Here is an 18,213-nt window from a genome sequence, read left to right on the forward strand (position 1 = left end):
GGTTCTGAGGCGATATCTGATGTCACACACCATGGAGACTGTGCCAGTATTCAGATGAGATTATACTCTTACACATTCAAGAAGACTGATAGAAGATTATCCATATGTAACAAACCTCTTATTTACAAAAGAGTAAAGTTAACAGCATGAAAGATGTGTGGCTGAGAGAGAGCGAGAGATAGAGAGAGAGAAAGAAAGAGAGAGAGGGGGGGGGGGAGATAAACCAAGCCATTTGGACAGGGCATGGTGGTCAGCTGTTCAGACATGTTTGGTCAGGTGTGTATGTGTGCGAAAACACACCCTTCCCATCCCCTGACCCCTTGTATCTCCCAAGCCAAAAATCCTCTCCATTTCCTGACTCAGACTGTCCGAAATTAGACGGCCCAAACAAGCAACGCAAACAATCAGCAGCTAACTGGGTGGCCCTCCTTCCACTCACAAGCATTCGCTTGTACTCTTAAAGCATACAAAACACAGCGCCTGTGTGTCAGAACGGCTTGTTGATGGTGGGCTGAAAAGCGGATGATTGTGTGAACAATTATGTGGGTGATTGTTTTTGGATCGCCTCTGACAAATCTCTTTCTGTGTGTGTGTGTGTCTCTCCAGGGGGACGGCAATATCCGGCATCGTTTTTGGCGTGGTGTTTCTGATGGGAGCGGTGGCGGCAGGCTTTCTGTTTGTCTGCATGTGTGTGAAGAACGGTCGAGGGGCTCGCGTCGGAGTCTTCGGCACATCCTACGTCAACACGGTGTCACAGGGATATCCAGGTGATGACTCACGCTTTCCCTCAATCTCAATGTTCCTTTCCTTACCTTAGCCTTCCCAGATCCCTTAACCTTCTGCCTGTTGTCCTGTTTGGAACTCTGCACTTGTCGCCTGTGTTATTGTCTCCTGTTGTTGTTGATCTGTGTCTGTCTACTATTTTGCTTTATTTCTTTATTTTACTCTGTACAGCGCTTTGGTCAGTGAAAGCTGTGTTTAAATGTGCTCATACATTTCACTTACTTACTAACTTACTTCCTGTTTGCATTTCTGGGCGGTGTTGTATCTGTATCAGTTTTACTAGATTTCAGAGCTACTAGTAGACCCTTTCAATCTGTTCTATAGAAGGTGTCCTGTTTAAAACGTTCCAAACCAGTCCAAATACTTTGAAATGAAAATTAATCAGATGGATTTAATTAATCAGATTAGGTTAATGCTCTAGAAATTGTCAACTTTAAAACATAGATAAATATTGTTGTTGTCCCTAAGTTACCATTAGCTCAATGTTGTTTTCTGTGCCACCAGAAATGCCTTAGGAGTAGGAATGCATAATGTTTGTTTATCTTGTTGAAAGGGTCTATAGTCAGAGGAATGGCTTCTCTTCAATATGCGAATTAGCATACATATGTGCGAGTGGTGCAAAAGTAACACAAAGACTGAGCAAATCATTCGGAAGGTAGCTATAACCTGACCTCACGTGACTGCACATGCCTCTTGAACCAGACGCACTTTAAGTTGGCAGGTTATATCAGATCGGATGCAAACAGGAAGCCAAGGCATGCAGCATGAACAATGAATCCTTTTGAAGACTTTTTTTGTGTAGAATATAACTCAAAGAGACTTGGAAGGAACTTATTTATGGCACATAAACAACACATAAACAGCTATTATTATATTCTTCCATATTGAAACACAATTTATTGCAGATTTACTGTAGAATACATGAGGGGAAGATCACGCACATGATGAAACTATATCTCCATAGTGAGTTTGTTTCTACATGCCCAAATCAAATGTTACAGCGTTTTTAAGATAATGACAAGTGGTTTGTCGGGCATTAGGATTTTGTGCTCTTGAGAAGCATGTTTATCTGAAGAAAAAAAACTTTTCTCATTCTATTGTTGTGTATGTTATATACATACTGTATGTTCCTTTTCATGGTTTTGACATGAAACTGAATAATGCATTATTTTTCTCCTCCCTCAATGGCATTATGCGCAAAAATGAAAATCATTCCCACAAAAAAGCACCTTGGTAGGACACTTGAGTTAGTATATTTAGTTTGAAAATGTTCATGCACATATAGGAAATATTCTCTGTCTAAAATGTGTACCATAACAGAGCACAGCATTCTCTCTATATCTTCGACTGAAAAATAAAATCTAGTGGGAGTGTAACCCCGTTACCGTGTGATCTTCCCCATGGATAACTAATACCTCCATAACAAAGACACACTCTGCCCAGTGGTCAAGTTACAGTAAGCCACTTTCCCTTTGTCGACTATTTACTTTCAGCCTTGCAGTGTCCTATAAAAACCACTAGAGGGCATATTTGCCCTTCAGAAAATGTTCCAATATTCAATAGGCTTTCAAGTTAGACATACACACAGAAGCAGGTATGAATGATCACATTAATAATTGTAACTCACTTGAGGTGTGAACATGGTGGAAATCATGTTGGTATGTTTTATTTTAAAACAGAAAGCCAGCTAGTTGTTAACAGTTAGCAAACTGTCTTTTATTTATTTATTCTTTACAACACAGTACTGTAACTGTATTTATATTTAGCAGTAAGAAAGATAAGAAGCCATTATATACTAAATATACAAGGAAGGCATTAATTTAGGTCAGATGCCGACACATCTTACTCTGTAGATGTAGATGAATATGTATATCCTCGGAGAAATGGAGGTGTGATATTTCTCTGTTCCATCGCACAAGCTGCAATTTTTTCCCCACTGTGAACTGCCACCTCTTCCAGCCCCCTGTCGGAGTCATGCTGAGTGTCTGAATGCTGATGTGGATGTCTCCGTTTACTTGCAGGTCCTCCTCCACCCTACACCTACGACTATGAGATGTACTCTGCAGATCTCCACCCGCCTCCGTACACACCCACCCCTCCCCGGGGCGCAAACTACTCCCCGCCTCCCCCGTATCCAGGCTACACCCGGAAGTGAGCGGTTATCTGCACCTGATGGGGGTGGCAGCCTCTGCTCTTCATCGTCGTGGGGGGTTAGGTAGACAGACGACCCTCCCTGTGGGAGAGGATGTGGTATCTCTGGGCTATGAATTACGATACAAGAACTTGAGGATGTTCACCAAGGGCAAGAACTGCCCAGTTCTTCTCTGGTCGGACCAGTGATGTTGTGCTGTCTGACTAGCTGGATACGGATGGATCAGCCCAGGAGGGCCTAGAGGCCACAGGGGAAATGGAAGTACTGTAGCTGTCTGCACAGAGAATATGGAGCTCTCTCAAAGGACCATTTTGAGCACATAAATTATAAAAATGTGCCTATGTTGTGCCATAAAGACTTGACAATAAACTATGTTTGAATGATGGTGGATCAAAGAAGACAGAATGAAATAACTGGACTCAAAAGGACTGAAAATGGACTATAGTTTGAATGGACCACCATTGGCCTGAAACTTGAAGAAAACCTGATAATAACTTGACTGAGAGGAATACGTTTTTGAGAATATGATGTTGCTGCATCTTATGTGGTGTTTAAGTGTCAGTGAGGTTTTGTTAAACTGATGAAAAGACTTCCTGTTGTCATACTTCTCATGGATATTGTCCTGTTCTATTTTTAGTATGTTCTCTCTTCATGTTATCTGATGCAGCCGCATCAGCTCCTAATGTGACGTGATGAGATGTGACAAATGCCTAATTTCATAGGACGTATCTAATAAATGCAAGCTGGTTGCTCAGCATGAAGCCATTGATTCCCATGTGTCTTTATGAAGTCTGCCAAATGAATAAGCAAGTAAGTAAGTCTGCATGAGGTTTGAATTCACCTATGGGCATTATAGCACTGCAGAAACCTCATCCATGCAAGCGCCAGTCTTTACCAGCAGGCTATACTGAACACATGAGTTTGAAGGTGGCAAACATGGTCCTCTGGAGAAATCTCTGAAAGCCTACACTTTTAAAGCAACATGATGTGTTTGAAGTCATTTTCATGTATTTGTCAAGGGAAGATAAGATAAGACTATGCACTATTTTTGTGCCCTAAGTCGGAAAATATAACTTTCTGTATTAGGATGTATTGTATTGACAGATTTTTGTCAGTAGTTCACAGCCCTCTTTCAGTATATTACCAAACCACTCAAATAAATAAATCAGTAACTTAGGTAACCAGCTCTCATTAACACCAACTCATCAGGTAGTCTTTGAGAGGCCAGTTTGGCATTTATTTAGAGTGCTAGGTTTAAAAAAAAACTGTATAATGTCTCTTGCAAATAGCTGTTTGGCATTTCAGCTTGTAAATTAATGTAAGAGCCATCCAGCTTGAATCAAATCACAATGTCTGGTGGGCCCAATGATTGAATGACCGAATGACCTGATTTGCTTCTTAAGACCAGCGTGGAGTGGCCACAACGGACCGCTGTGAACATGATGGACCTCTTATGTGTTCTGAGTGAGGTTAGGCTAAGAACAACGCAAAAATGGTGTTCTTCAATTTGCCATCAGATGGCGTACCATCTGGAGAACGACCAGGTTTTTATATCCAAATAATAACATAACCAGTCGGCTGTCTGTTGACACGTCTTCTCTCACTGATAAACATATATTTTTCAGCTTCCACCTGTGTAATACATGGCATGAGAACAAAAAATCCATTACTCGTCATCCCAGGAGGCTGCCAGCTGATGACAAAAATAAAAATATAAAACGAGATTGAGAGATAGGTCTATTCTCCCTAAAACACAATGAGATAATACATGGAGAGTGTGATTTTGCCTAGTTTCCTGCTATACCCATTGTGTGACTGTGGCGAGGGTATTGTGCTGCTTCCATAACCCCCTCCCCTCCCGACGAATCCATTCTCTCGCTGTCCAGTCAGGTGACTGGTTTGCTAGCAGCTGTAAAGCCTCGCTATCGGTCTCCATCATTTCTCAGTGGAACAGCGACGCGAATACATAGCCACAGCAAACACCTCACTACATTTTAGCCCAGCACCCCGACACACCGTAGGCGCTGTGAAGAAAACTCGGCATGGGGGACCATATTGCTATTTTCCTGTTGATGCTTGCGTCCACGGCATTGTCTCTTGAGGTAAGGAAATTGTAATACAAATAGTCATGACTGAGGAACGCTACGGGTTGTTATATTGGGGAGTCGTGAGAACCACCCTCCGTGTTCATTTGTTATGTTCGAATGTCGAATACGGGTTATATAACCATAATGTCTTGTGCGTAAAGTTATGTTATACCCCGTCTGCATTGCGAAAACGATGTGTCCGTCTCGTTAGAATGCCTGCGTTAGTGTTTAGGTAACCTAGCTTATGCTATTCCCTACGCATCCCGTAAGGCTTTGAACAGTAGATGGCAGAGATACAAATGGCCATGGGCAATGTAATGTCGTGTCTTTTCTCTGATAATCTAGGCTAAATCGTTGGAGCAGTTGGACTTTCTATGAGACTTCAATATTATGAGAGCGCTTAGGCCCGTTTAATCCTTTGCGCTTTAAAACCATGTCCGACCTTACCTCTCACTCTGCTAGATTGTGTCCCTCCCGATGAACTACTGCTGGTTGATGAATCTATTAAAAAAAATCTTAATAAGGCCCGTGCATGTATATGCTACATATTACACATATATTTAATATCAACTAGACCTAGCGTCGTGCAACTGGGGTCAGGGGGAGATGCGGAAGTTTCAGGAGAATGCTGATGTGTTTTTTCATTATTATTATTAGTCGTGATTCCAGGAGAAATCACAGCATTTCCTATATGATAGACCGGTTGATGATGAACTGACAGTGTGACTAAATATTTGCTAAGGCGTCACCAGTGTTGTCTACATGCCGACAAACAGCTTAGTGGTTGGGTTGTGTTGTGAACACATATCACAGTGCATCGCCATCCCACTCCCCCACCCCTGGTGATTTATTAGGTTATACTCATTAGCGTTAAAGAGAATGTATAGCCCTGGGTTGCTCCTGTGCGGCTCCTGTGCTGCGCTTTCTCTATGTTAATCGAGGAATCGTTACATTGTTGCTTCCTTGAAAACGCGTGTCGGTCCATTCCGCAATGTTTCCCTGACATTCTCAACCACGTCCCAGTTTCAATTGCGGTGGCGTGTGGAAGCAGTGGTGGGCGTGTTTTAGGGAAAAATGTCTATTTATATATTTGTGGCCATATATTTTGCGAACACGCGTGCGTTTATTACATATTTTGGGTACCAAACGCATCAGGAGCGCAGACTTGGCCTTTCACAACAGGGGGTGAGGAAAATATCCTCGTCAACATGTTACATGTCGAGAACAGGGAGTAGGATGTTGCCAGATAGAAATAAGATGGCGGCGGTGCACTGCGGTGTTCTATTATAACTCCACAGGATCGGGACCAAACGTACAAGAAACGCATAGTCTCTTTTCTGAAACTGAAAGGGGATTTCAGATTTGTTTGCCCTCCCCAACCTCCTTCATTCAGTTCATTACACTTGAAGGAGGTTTCAAATCACTAGCTCAACGTCATGGTCTGTGAACATGCTGTCTGGAGGGGCTGTTGCGGGAGGAGTGTGATGGCACCGTAGCGCACACATGCATTGTTTGTCGCCCCGGCATTCTGCCATGCTCTGGTCTGCCAGAGACAATCACTCACTGTTACTGCAGTCACACAATTACTCAGCATACCATGGCGTCTTGCTCTAAACCACAGTGGTTTCGGGAGATTTTGACACTCAATTAGACGGTTTAATTAACGAAATACTGTCATGGCAATACTTTACTTTGGCATTTAATAACGTCAAGCAATACGATTTCAACGTGAAGCCAATCAAATCATTTTATTTAAAATCCAACTCTTATTTGCAGTTTGTTGAATTCGGTTAAGGGTTGACAAGCTTGTTCACCTGCGCTGCACAGATTTGTTTTTGTTAGGCAAATTGTCACGTGCAGTTGCCCACAATCCCCAGCGCTCTCCAGAGAGCCGTGGGCGATTTAGCCTCGTTTGACTATCAAGCCTTATTTGCTTGGACTATTTGGAGTAAATCACCCACTGCTGTAGATTTAAATCGCCAGAGCTTTTCTCTCAGCCGCCAGGCAACATGTGGTAGTCTAGCCCAGCAAGGCAGTAGGTAAATGTTCATTCCAGTCTGACTCCCCTCCTGTCAGGAGAAGTGATGGTTTGGTAGGCTGTGGTGGGCCCTCTGTATTTGATTGTTTTCAGTGCAGTTCAGGCCTAGATGCCGAGGATGACTTATTGTGTTTGGCTTAGTCAGAGCCTTGGGAATTTTGTGGTAGCTAAACTCTACTGACTGCCGATATCAACCCGAACAGTCGATCCTCCATCACTGTCAACCAAATACCAGTCCCATCTGCTGGTTTTCATTTATTGCTTCCTAGCGTTGATGTTGATGAAAATGAGGCTCCAATGGTATGACTGAAATGTGATCAGAGAGCAGACGTCAAACCACAATGGAAGCATCACAATGAGAATATTATGCCGAGGGTTTTTTTAAGGACAGACTTTTTAATGGTCTGGTTGTGCTATTGGTTATTAGTAACGAAACAGTGACACTGAGTTTCTATGGTGACACGAGCAAGACTGCTGGGTATCTAGAGGCACATAATAAATGTCTTCCCAGCTGCCTGATGTCGTATCCGCCTGATGTCGATGTCGTTTATGAGCCTGGTGTGTGTTTTTTTACCTCTCTCTTTCTCTCCCATCTCCCACCTTAACTTTATGATTATGATTCCTCTCTCACATTGTGCATTTTGTTGAGTCTGTTGTTGCCTGTTTTTTTTTTTTCATGGAGTGTTGTTGTGACAACATATTCTTCCTCTCTGAGTGTCTGCTGATGGCTGCAGTAGTTCTTCTATAACTAGGCTTAAGCCATGGCCCTGTGTGTTTGTCTGATGGACGGGGACACACACACACACACACACACAGACGCATACACACACAGATACAGTCACGTTCCTGGTGCTGGAATGGGAGGCATTCAGAGCGGATCACGGTGAAAGCCGACGGGCTGAAAAGAGGGCTTTGTTGGGCCGGGAATGGGAGCGGCACTGGGGGAGGGAGGGAGGGCACCGGGGGCCACTGAGCCATCACAGTCAGCAGGTGGGCGATCGGTCGACGTTGCAACTGGTGAGGTGTGGGGCTCAGATGGGAAGCAGCAGGCTCCTGGACCATCAGACCAACCCTCTCAGTCATTAGTCATCCTAGCCGTCTGCCTCGTGTGTGTGTGTGTGTGTGCGCGCAGGTGCTGTCTGATATAGATTGGCCCGGAGCAGCCTCATCTGGATGGCAGGGTGGGGGGATGGGGTTGCTGATGATGCCTCTTCTGGTGGTTACGGTGGAGGGATGGGATTTGGTGGTGGTGGTGGGGTGGCTGCATGTCCCATGGCTGTCTCTTGACAGAACTCCACTTCCAAGGCTCGCCGCCCCGCTGCCATGGCAACCGCACCTCTCGGCGCGAGCGCCAGGGTGTAGCTCCCCGCCGCTAATGAGACGCGCCTGTCATCCCGGCGGCCATGTTTTCAACAGACATCTCTTCCCCCTCCCGGTTGAACACGCCGGCCTCTGACCCCACCCTTAGCCGGGAGCCGAGGCGGGGAGTGATTATCCGTGCCGTGCCCCATTCCCCCCCCCCCCCCCAACCACCCGACTGCCCCCCCTGAGGCGGCGTCTGCTCGAGAGACCCACAGGTGCGGTCACCTGGGCAACAGAGCGGAAAGTCTCCGCAGGTAGTGGCAGCGGGCCACACAGCGTGTCAACACCTGAAAAGGGCGTGGCCGTGATTAATCGCCCAGACATTTCAACACAGATGTGATGTCATATTTGCGTACAGGGCGGGTGATCATAACCAGGAAAATGAATCAGTAGTATCCTGTTGAATAATCTGTTGGATTTTGTAAACAATAGCCAATAGCCAGGAAGATGACTGATCCGAGGTCAGTTACTCAGTCCCAGACTCCTAGGTTAATGCAGAACTTCAACAGAATATTGAGAGCAGAATAGCAGAAGATGTCTTTCACAGTGCTGCTGCATTTTACGGAATAGGCATTCGGTTGGATACAGTTTTGTGCTTTCAATAAGCATTTTTCCAGGCTGTGTGTACTATAGACTTTTGCATTAATTCTTGTCACCACAAAATCAATTTTATGACGCCTGTACCTATAGGCCGATAGGCCTCTCAGTAGCCACCACTCTTGGAAAAAAATCCTAGATCCTCCCTCTCCTTGGTTGTCGTGGCATCCAGAGCCTCAACTGGTGCTTAGCAGCAGTTCTATAATTATCCCCCCTCACCACACACACACACACACACACACACACACATGTACAACTCCCCCCCCCCCCCCCCCCCCCCTCTCTCCCTGTGAGGGCCAAGGCTGGGTGGGGTTGAATGGGGAGGGTGGGGTGTATGCATGCGCGCCTGGTATTCCGGTCTCCCTGCTCTCATTCCCTCTCTGCAGCCTCGGAGCCATCTCCAGGACTTAACCCTTGAAGCTCCTTTGCTCTGTGCTCTTACCCAAGATGCAGCTCAGTGAAGGAGCATGTGTGTGTGGGTGTGTGTGTGGGTGAGGCATGTTCACCTGAGACACACTGAAGACGCCCTAGATGGCTCAGTGAACCTTAGTCTGGCCAGGCGAAACATTAACCAGGCAAATAGCAAAGCAGTGAAAACATCAACACACACTTCTGCATTCCTGATGCCTGATGCCCAATGCCTGGGCGCTGGAGTTCAATTTTAGCTCTGTCGCTGTTGTGTGTGTGTGTGTGTGTGTGTGTGTGTGTGTGTGTAGACTTCTAAAGTGTTAGCTTCAGGCTTTGCCTCCTTGGTCATGAGACAGGCTCGTCTCAAGTGTTCCTAATTTTGTAGTCCCCTAGTGACGCAGTGCAGAGAGATATTCCTGACCGGCTGCCACTGTTTTACCTTCTGCTTCCTGTTTGCTTCCTCCTCTTGTGGGGCGGACTTCCTGTGTTTGTCTGGCCCTGGCGCGAGCACCCCTCTGGAAGAAAAGAAATTAACCCTTACAATCCCACGTATGAAACAAACACACCATAATAGAGTGGAGTGGAACGATCAGTGTGTTCTCCCTTGACAGGCTTGTTGGTGAAGTCCCTGTTGTTTTAAAAGTCCCAAGCTCCCTTTCCTCTCTTTGTTTTGCATGCAAATGGGCCTTCACTATAGTCTCAGTATAACATTTCAGGGGTGACCTAAATAGACGCTGCAGCAGACTTTTCTCTGACCTCTAACTCACTTCCAACGACCAAGGTGAGGATGTTCACACTTTCACAGGGGTTTAAAGTAAGAATACGCGCCGCTGTGGATTTCATCAATTTTTTATGATCCAGTTCTATTAACAGGGCGAAGATTTATACCATGAATAATTCACTGTCATCGCTAGCAAGAGAGCTCGACCCCCTTATCCATACTGTATGCAAGAGCCTGTTGTACAATGTGTTATAGTCGGCATGGCATCAGTGATGAGCGTTTTTTTTTTTTTTTTTTTTTTATCTTGGTAGATAAATTAATTTCTCTGATCACCTTTGGATAATAGAATAACAGTGGAAAGATATGCACTGTTCTTTAGCAGGTATCGGGTAGGTGTAAGCACTTTTCTCTAATGCTTTTGCTGGCCATTGGATGGGAGTGGAGGGTGTTAATGTAAATCACCGTGGCAACAGCTGAGTTCAGGAACAGGGCATGTTGGCACTTCGCAGAAATAGAGGTTTAATCTCAGAATCATCTCACAACTTGCTGTCACTCTCCCATATCCTCTACCTCCCTCTCTCTCTCTCTCTCTCTCTGACATTTTCCTTGTGTTTTGTGTTTTTTCTCTCTGCCTCTCCCTCTCTGTCTGTCATTTCCTTCTCTCCCTCACGCTGTCTTTGTATGTCTCCCTCTCCCTTCTTCCCTATCTTTTGAATATTCCCTTGTCTCCATCTCTCCCTTCATCCTCTACTTTCAGAGCCCCCCCCCCTCCTACCCCACCCCACCCCACTCTCTTTTTCCTCCCCCCTTGTTTGTCTGTCTCCTATTTTCATTCTATTAGTCTTTCTCTTCTCTTGCGCTCCCTCAGTCCGACCGCAACAAAACACCCCCCACCATAAACCCTTCACTCTCACACAGATGGGCCCAAAGGGGTGGGAGAGAGAGGTCTGGGAGTTTTTTTGTTCTCCTGTTGTCATAGTGATGGAGAGGGGGCTCGAGCAGCAGACGGACCGTCTTCATTTTTATTGCCGTGGCGATGGCAGCCCTTCTGCAAGTGTGTGTGTGTGTGTGTGTGTGTGTGTGTGTCTTAGAGGCAGAGTACACAGGCGGAATGTTGGCAGGCACAGTGCGAGGGAAGTGAGGGGTCTGGCCGGCCTGTAATCACTGAAACATACACCCGCTCAGGTTCCGGTCACACACACACACACACACACACACACACACACACACACACATACACACCCCACATAAGCACACCCAACAGGGTCCAGTCTTAGCAAGTGTCAAAAGGATATCATTATCCATACACCCACACTCAACACAAATGCATAGCTTCCAGAGTCCGGTCCTACCACATGGCCAAGAGTATCATCACACACCCGCCCACACACCCCCATACACAAACCCACGCAAACACGGCAGTCATTTCTAAGTAGGGATTATTAGTGGTTGGCTTCCCTCATGTGGGGCCCCTTTTACATATTTAGACCTGTCTTTCAGTTGCACTTAGACAGGTCTTAGACACACACACACACACACACACACACACACACACACACACACACACACACACACACACACACACACTCTTATCTTTCATTAGATCTGATTCGGACGTCATTGCTGCCGAGACACCTGCGCTGCTCGAGGGCTCGTCCTCCGCTCTTGCCACAGAAGCTCCTGTGATGCGGCCAGCCTTTGGCCAGGTGTCTGGTTGCAGCAGGTGGAGCCGCGACCGCCTGGTCACCGCGACGCAGATCTGAGGCTCTCGCCGCCGCGCGGCGCGGTTTCTTCGCCGCGTCCTCCCCGCCACAATCTGTCTCGGCTTAAGCCACGGACATGTGCTCGAGTCAAGTGTCCGCTAAATAGTCCAGGACAAGAGGACGCGCTGGAAGTAGCTATGTGATCTACAGTACAGTCCTTTCACATTTATTAGCCGCAGGGCTGTGTTTTATGCAAGTTAAAAGAAACAAAACCATATTGATACCATATTATTACGGTAACTGTCCCCGTGCATCAACCTCATAGTGGAAGAAATTTAGCAAAATCAATAGAAGCCGCGGCTAATAGTCGGAAAATTACGTTAGTGTTGGGTAGAGGGGTCGATACAAGGTATTGGGGCCCCAGTTTGTTCATTTGTTTTTAAAAAAAGAAACTGGTGTCTCTCTGAGGAAAAAAAGCAAAAAGTTATTATGTAGCTCACAAGTAACACTGTGCCTTCGTTTAGGGTTGCTAAAAATAAACACGTGTGCATTTGTATCTACAACTTGTTAAAATGTAGCTCCCAGAAATGCCGGAATGTCCTCCAAACTGCGTAAAAGCATTGATTTGATATAGGCAAGTAAGTGCAACATTGAGCTCTTTTTGGTCAGCAAAAACAGCCTCATTTGTGCAGTCAGGATTTGACTGGTTTGTTGCTTCAAAGTTGCTTTGGTGCTTTGGAAACTCTGAGAAAAGTGTGTGTGTGTGTGTGTGTGCGCGCGTGTCTGAAAACACACGCACATACAGTACATACACACAGGCTCACAAACGAGCACACAAACACACACACACACTGCTCACGAACACACACATACACACATTGCTCACAGCTTGTTAAAAAGAACTTCAAAGTCTCTGTATATTCCCCCCTAAGCAAAACGGGGGAAAAGGACTGAAATGCACACCATGCACCGCCACGAGGGACTCGGCGGTGTTCTGGGACTCGGTGTCCTGGATGACTTTGCACAGTCCCAGCGCTGGGCCATGCGGGTGGCGCTAAATCCTTGAAATTTGTGATCAGTGCGAGGGGGGGATAGGGAGAAAAAAAAAGAGAGAAGCCAACTGTCGTTCCAAAATGTAATCTCGCAGTCTTCTGTCTGGGTAATAAAGGCCGTGAAATAAAGCTCCCAGCTGGATTTGTGTGTGTGTGTGTGTGTGTGTGTGTGTGTGTTTTGTATCTCCATACATGTGAGATGCAGGGTAGGGTTAGGGTAATGCGTGTTAGTTTGTGTGGGTGTGTCTACATGTTTGATGTGTGTGTGTGTGTGTGTGTTTGTGTGGTGTTGCTCCCTCAGACACCATGTCCCCTATCCTCAGGGGGTCTCTGCCCAGTGGGGAATCTGATCCCAGACTCTCACACAGGGGCTTCTGTTCTGCCCAGATAACACTAACACACACACACACACACACACACACACACACACAGGCAAAGATACATGCACAGAGGGAGAGAGGGCGGAGCGAGTACACGCCTGTGGGAGATGGCAAGGGCTCTGGGCTCAATCGAAGAAAGAGAAGAGAAATCATCTGCCTTTAAGGCTGTACTTAGTTTAGCTCAGTGAGGGATTAGAGTCAAGTCTGTCAACATGCAAATGTAGTGTGTGTGTGTGTGTGTGTGTGTGTGTGTGTGTGTGAACAGATGGGGGGAGATTCATCATCATCTCAAGGGTCAAAAAGCCCACACGACCCCTGTGCTTACACTGACCAGTAGTGTTGTATCGGGCAGCTGAAAGTGATGTCGCATCTGTGGGGAGTAATAATATGCCCTGGATGTATCAAATGGATCGGGTGTAGTATCACTGAAGAATAACACACACACACACACACACACACACACACACACACACACACACACACACACACACACACACACACACACACACACACACACACACACACACACACACACACACACACACACACACACACACACACACACACACACACACACACACACACACACACACACACACACACACACACACACACACACACACACACACACACACACACACACACACACACACACACACACTCACTCACTCACTCACTCTCATGCGCACATATTGGATGTAACAACTGACAAAGAACAGAAGTCCACTTGCATCCATGATACTCTTCCATGTAAGGCTTTGTTAAGAAGAGATGCCTTCAGCTCCTATAATGGAAGACTGGCTCTTGGTGCGGCTGATGTTGACTAGTCCAATGTCATGGACTATTAAGAACGATTCGGCTCATCAACACCACTGATTTATTTCCGTCAACTTCCCATTCAGTCAGCTTTTGAGACAATATGTGCTTCTCCTTTTCGTTTAATAAAACTTCACAGTAACGGATACGGTCAATATTTGAAGTCATTTCAGGTCCCTCAGCTGAGTCACTGGAAATTTCTGTCGACTGCAAGACTGGCAAACAGTATTTTTTTAACCAGTGTTTTTTTTTCTTTTTTTTTTTTAGTTCGTTGTTGTTTTGCTGCCAGTGCTAACGAACATCAGTCTTGTGACCAGGCTTGACCTGTCCTGAGCTACTTTTCTACCGGGGTTACTCTGTAAACAGCCCCACGTGACGGCCCCGGTCACACACAGACCGTCTTGGCCCTGGTGAGGGGCGTTAAAGCAGCGGTCGGCGAATGGACTGCCGTCAGCACACACACACACACACACACACACACACACACGCCTGGCGTGCGTGGTGAGCGGCCGGCGGTGCTTGATTGACCGGGCGGGCGGGCGGGCGGCTGGTGCGAAACAAAGTGGCCTACTTTTTTTTTCGCAGACCTCCTCCCCTCTCTCCTCCCTCCTCCCTCCTCCCTTTTTCCCCTGGAGGTTGCCACGGTGACATTGGAAGGCTTTCACAGAATCGGCAGCGCCTCAGCCTCTCCGCTCCTCATTTCCCACACGATTTCGCGGCAGAGAGATTTGTCACTGTCATGGTGTGTGTGTGTGTGTGTGAGAGAGAGTGAGAGTGAGAGTGAGAAGTTCTGAAGTGTGAGCTTCAGCGTTCGCCACCATGCTCCATTGGAGCGTCTCAAGTGCTCCTAATTTTGTCATTTTGTTCCTAATGTGTGATTGTGTGTGTGTGTGGTGTGTGTGTGTGTCTAAAGCAGCAGGGTACACCGTTAGAGGAGTGTATTCTCTCCACGTATAGCTTCTGCTCACAGTCAAAAGCAGCATGTGTAGTACATGGCTGGTGCAGAAAATAGCTCACGGAGCCCTTGGACAGCCCTCCAGCCCTGCCTCGTACTGCTCGCGTGCAGAACTGACGTCTCAAGGGGTTGCCGTTGCATGCATGTGCTGTGCTCTGCTGTGCTCTGCTGTGCTGTGGTCAGGGCAGGCCTGGCCTCCGTCACCCCCAGAGATGGCTTTATCAACCGAGCATGACTCTCTTCACCGCAGTGCGTTAGCCACCGTAGCAGTGGGACAGACACACACACTCTCACTCACGATCACACACACACACACACACACACACACACACACACACACACACCACACACACAGAGATAGATAGAGAGAGAGAGGGGGAGAGGGAGAGAGAGGGATCTCATCCTAACTAATGCAGTCAGTGGGCTTGTGTGTGTGTGTGTGTGTGTGTGTGTGTGTATCAGTTATTGGTGCCTGCAGGCCTAAGCTTAGAATGCTGATCCAGCAGCGCGAGTGAGCGAGGGACAGAGAGAGGCGGAGGATGAGCGAGAGGAAGAGGGAGATCACCACTCGGACAGGACAGGGATATGGGGAGTGCCCAGACAGGGCTGATGAGAATGGACAGATGAGGGAGAGGAAGCAGGTGGAACGAGCGATGGCTGTCTGCTCTCATCTCATCACACCCCACCCTCCATCTCTCTAGCTTTCTCTCTCTCTCTTCCTCTCCCTATTTATTTATTTATTTATGTAATTTTCTATCTATCTATCTATCTATCTATTGCTATCTATGGTATCTATTGCTATCTATCTATCTATCTCTCTATCTATCTATCTTGTTGGTATCTATTGGTATATATTTATCTGTATCTATCTATCTTGTTGGTATCTATTGGTATATATGTATCTGTTGCTATCTATCTATCTATCCTGTTGGTATCTATTGCTATCTATCTATCACACTTTCTTCAGTATAGTCCAGTTGAATATAAAGCTGAGACAAGGTCGGAGATCGAAAGTAAAAGCGAGAAGTGATCACGGAGAGAAACTAGAGGAAAGGGAAAAGGGAGAAGTCACTCAGCGGGAAAAGGAAGTCGAGGCACGTTAAGGGACAAAAAAAATGCAGAAACTGAGACTTAAGCCTACCTTACACTTGACCGACTTTGACAAGATTTGGCAAAGATTCTTGAAAGATTGTAGTCTTTTGAGTAAAGCTTGAATGAGGGGCATTAGTTAAAAGACTACAATCTTTCAAGAGTCTTTCCCAAATCTTGTCAAAGTCTGTCAAGTGTAAGGTAGGCTTAAGAGGGACTAGCGGAGGGCGAGGCAGAGTGATGACCAACAGACGGACGGCTGGGCAGGAGAGAGAGTCTCTGCTGTTTCACGCCTACCCAGGGGGTTATTTTCTGCCTTGGTCTGCACTGCACACCTCACCCTCCCAGCGATACGCCGCACTCCCAAAACAGGCCAAGGGCGTGAGCTTGCAGTGCTGCATAAGGATGACTAAATTGCAGTTATACTGACCACAGTAGTCCCCTATATAGACGCAGAGGTGTAAGATATGCGCTGGTTTCTGTTTTTAATGTGGAGTAAAAGATGACACACACACCCTACTTCTCTTTTCAAACACTGCTTTTTAGTGCTGCTTCTTCAGATGGATGATCTTGCCCACTGTGACTGCTGTCTGCCTGCCTTTCTGTCTGTCTGTCTGTGTCTGTATGTACAGTATGTATGTCGGTCTGTCTGCATGCTCCACTGGGAATTAGGGAATTTGGAACTATGACTGTTTATGGTGCTGGCTAGATTAGATTAGAGTAGATTAGATTAGATTAGACACGATTCAACTTCATTGTCATTGCGCAGACAACGAAATGTGGTTTGCATCTAACCAGAAGTGCAAAAGAGCAGACAGTGCAATGTGATATACAGGTATTGACCGGACAAGAAATATAGTGCGGTGTAGACAGTAGTATACAGTTGGTTTACAGAATGTGGTTTATAGTAATATTTATAAATATGTGACTACTGTAAAGCTGTTCATGAGTATCTTGGGTCATTGCTAAAATCAGTGAGCAGACAGGCGATCCCTTACTGCTTTTGCGGCCATTTGGGGCAAAAAGAATTGGTCCTGATCCCTGGAGGGAGGCCTGTTCACACATATGGCAGTGCAGGAATTTGTCCCCGATCCCTGGGTGACCTCGCAGATGGCCGTGTGTTGGCTTCATGTGTGACAGTGTCATGTGTCACGGTGCAAGAGCGCTGGGGCGGAGACGGATTTGTCACCCCGTGTGTGTGTGTGTATGTGTGTGTGTTTGTGTGTGTGTGCACGCTCAAAGAGAGGGATTTACAGATTTGCAGTAGTCTTCAGCATGTGGTGTGCCAGGATGGGTAGGAAGGACATGAACTCCTTTAGGCATCACATCCCCACTCTAATGAGAGGCTATCTGATCCGTCTGAGCCTGCGTGTGTGTGTGTGTGTGTGTGTGTGTGTGTGTGTTTGGTATAAGGGAATTCAAGGCCATTCACCATGTATCATCTCTCACAATTGAACCTTTGTGCTGAATCCAATACATTCAAATCACTAACAAGATTAGAACACAAAGTGTTACCATTCTCTTTCTCTCTCTTTCTGCCTCTGCCTCTCTCTCTCTCTCTCTCTCTCTCTCTCTCTCTCTCTCTCTCTCTCATCTCTCTCTCTCTCTCTCTCTCTCTCTCTCTCTCTCTCTCTCTCTCTCTCTCTCTCTCTCTCTCTCTCTCTCTCTCTCTCTCTCTCTCCCTTGAACTCCCTGGCTCCTTAACACAATGCGGTCTTTCAGAGGCATTTTTCCTCTTTCCTCCTTCAAAGGCCTCAAATCATGAAACACACACACCACACACACACACACACACGCAAACGCAAACACACACATTAACGCAAGCTACTCTTTATCAACAAGACCACTTAACATGGCCACTTTATTGATTAATATTAATATTGACATTACATTTCAGGTGTGTGTGTGTGTGTGTGTGTGTGTGTGTGTGTGTGTGTGTGTGTGTGTGTGTGTGTGTGTGTGTGTGTGTGTGTGTGTGTGTGTGTGTGTGTGTGTGTGTGTCCGTCCGATCTGAAAGAGAAAAGCTGCTATTAAAGGGGGCAGGTGCTGGTTGAGGGGCAGCCAATTGAA

General features: G+C 46.3%; 2 protein-coding genes across 2 annotated transcripts in view; both read left to right on the top strand.

The window, feature by feature from the left end:
* Window positions 1-3,672, top strand: part of cyyr1 (cysteine/tyrosine-rich 1) — a 6,797-nt gene extending 3,125 nt beyond the window's left edge. Inside the window, exons 3-4 of the mRNA XM_062518309.1 lie at window positions 607-767; window positions 2,805-3,672. Coding sequence (XP_062374293.1) covers window positions 607-767; window positions 2,805-2,938 — 295 coding nt within the window. The 3' untranslated portion in view covers window positions 2,939-3,672. The remainder of the gene's footprint in view (window positions 1-606; window positions 768-2,804) is intronic.
* Window positions 3,673-4,857: 1,185 nt separating this feature from the next.
* appa (amyloid beta (A4) precursor protein a) overlaps window positions 4,858-18,213 on the top strand; it is a gene marked incomplete in the record, with an annotated part of 28,083 nt that continues 14,727 nt past the window's right edge. The window contains 1 exon segment of the mRNA XM_062517617.1: window positions 4,858-5,037. Coding sequence (XP_062373601.1) covers window positions 4,978-5,037 — 60 coding nt within the window.

The sequence above is a fragment of the Sardina pilchardus genome, chromosome 17, assembly GCF_963854185.1.
Source record: "Sardina pilchardus chromosome 17, fSarPil1.1, whole genome shotgun sequence".
In the NCBI taxonomy this organism is placed as follows: Eukaryota; Metazoa; Chordata; class Actinopteri; order Clupeiformes; family Clupeidae; genus Sardina; species Sardina pilchardus.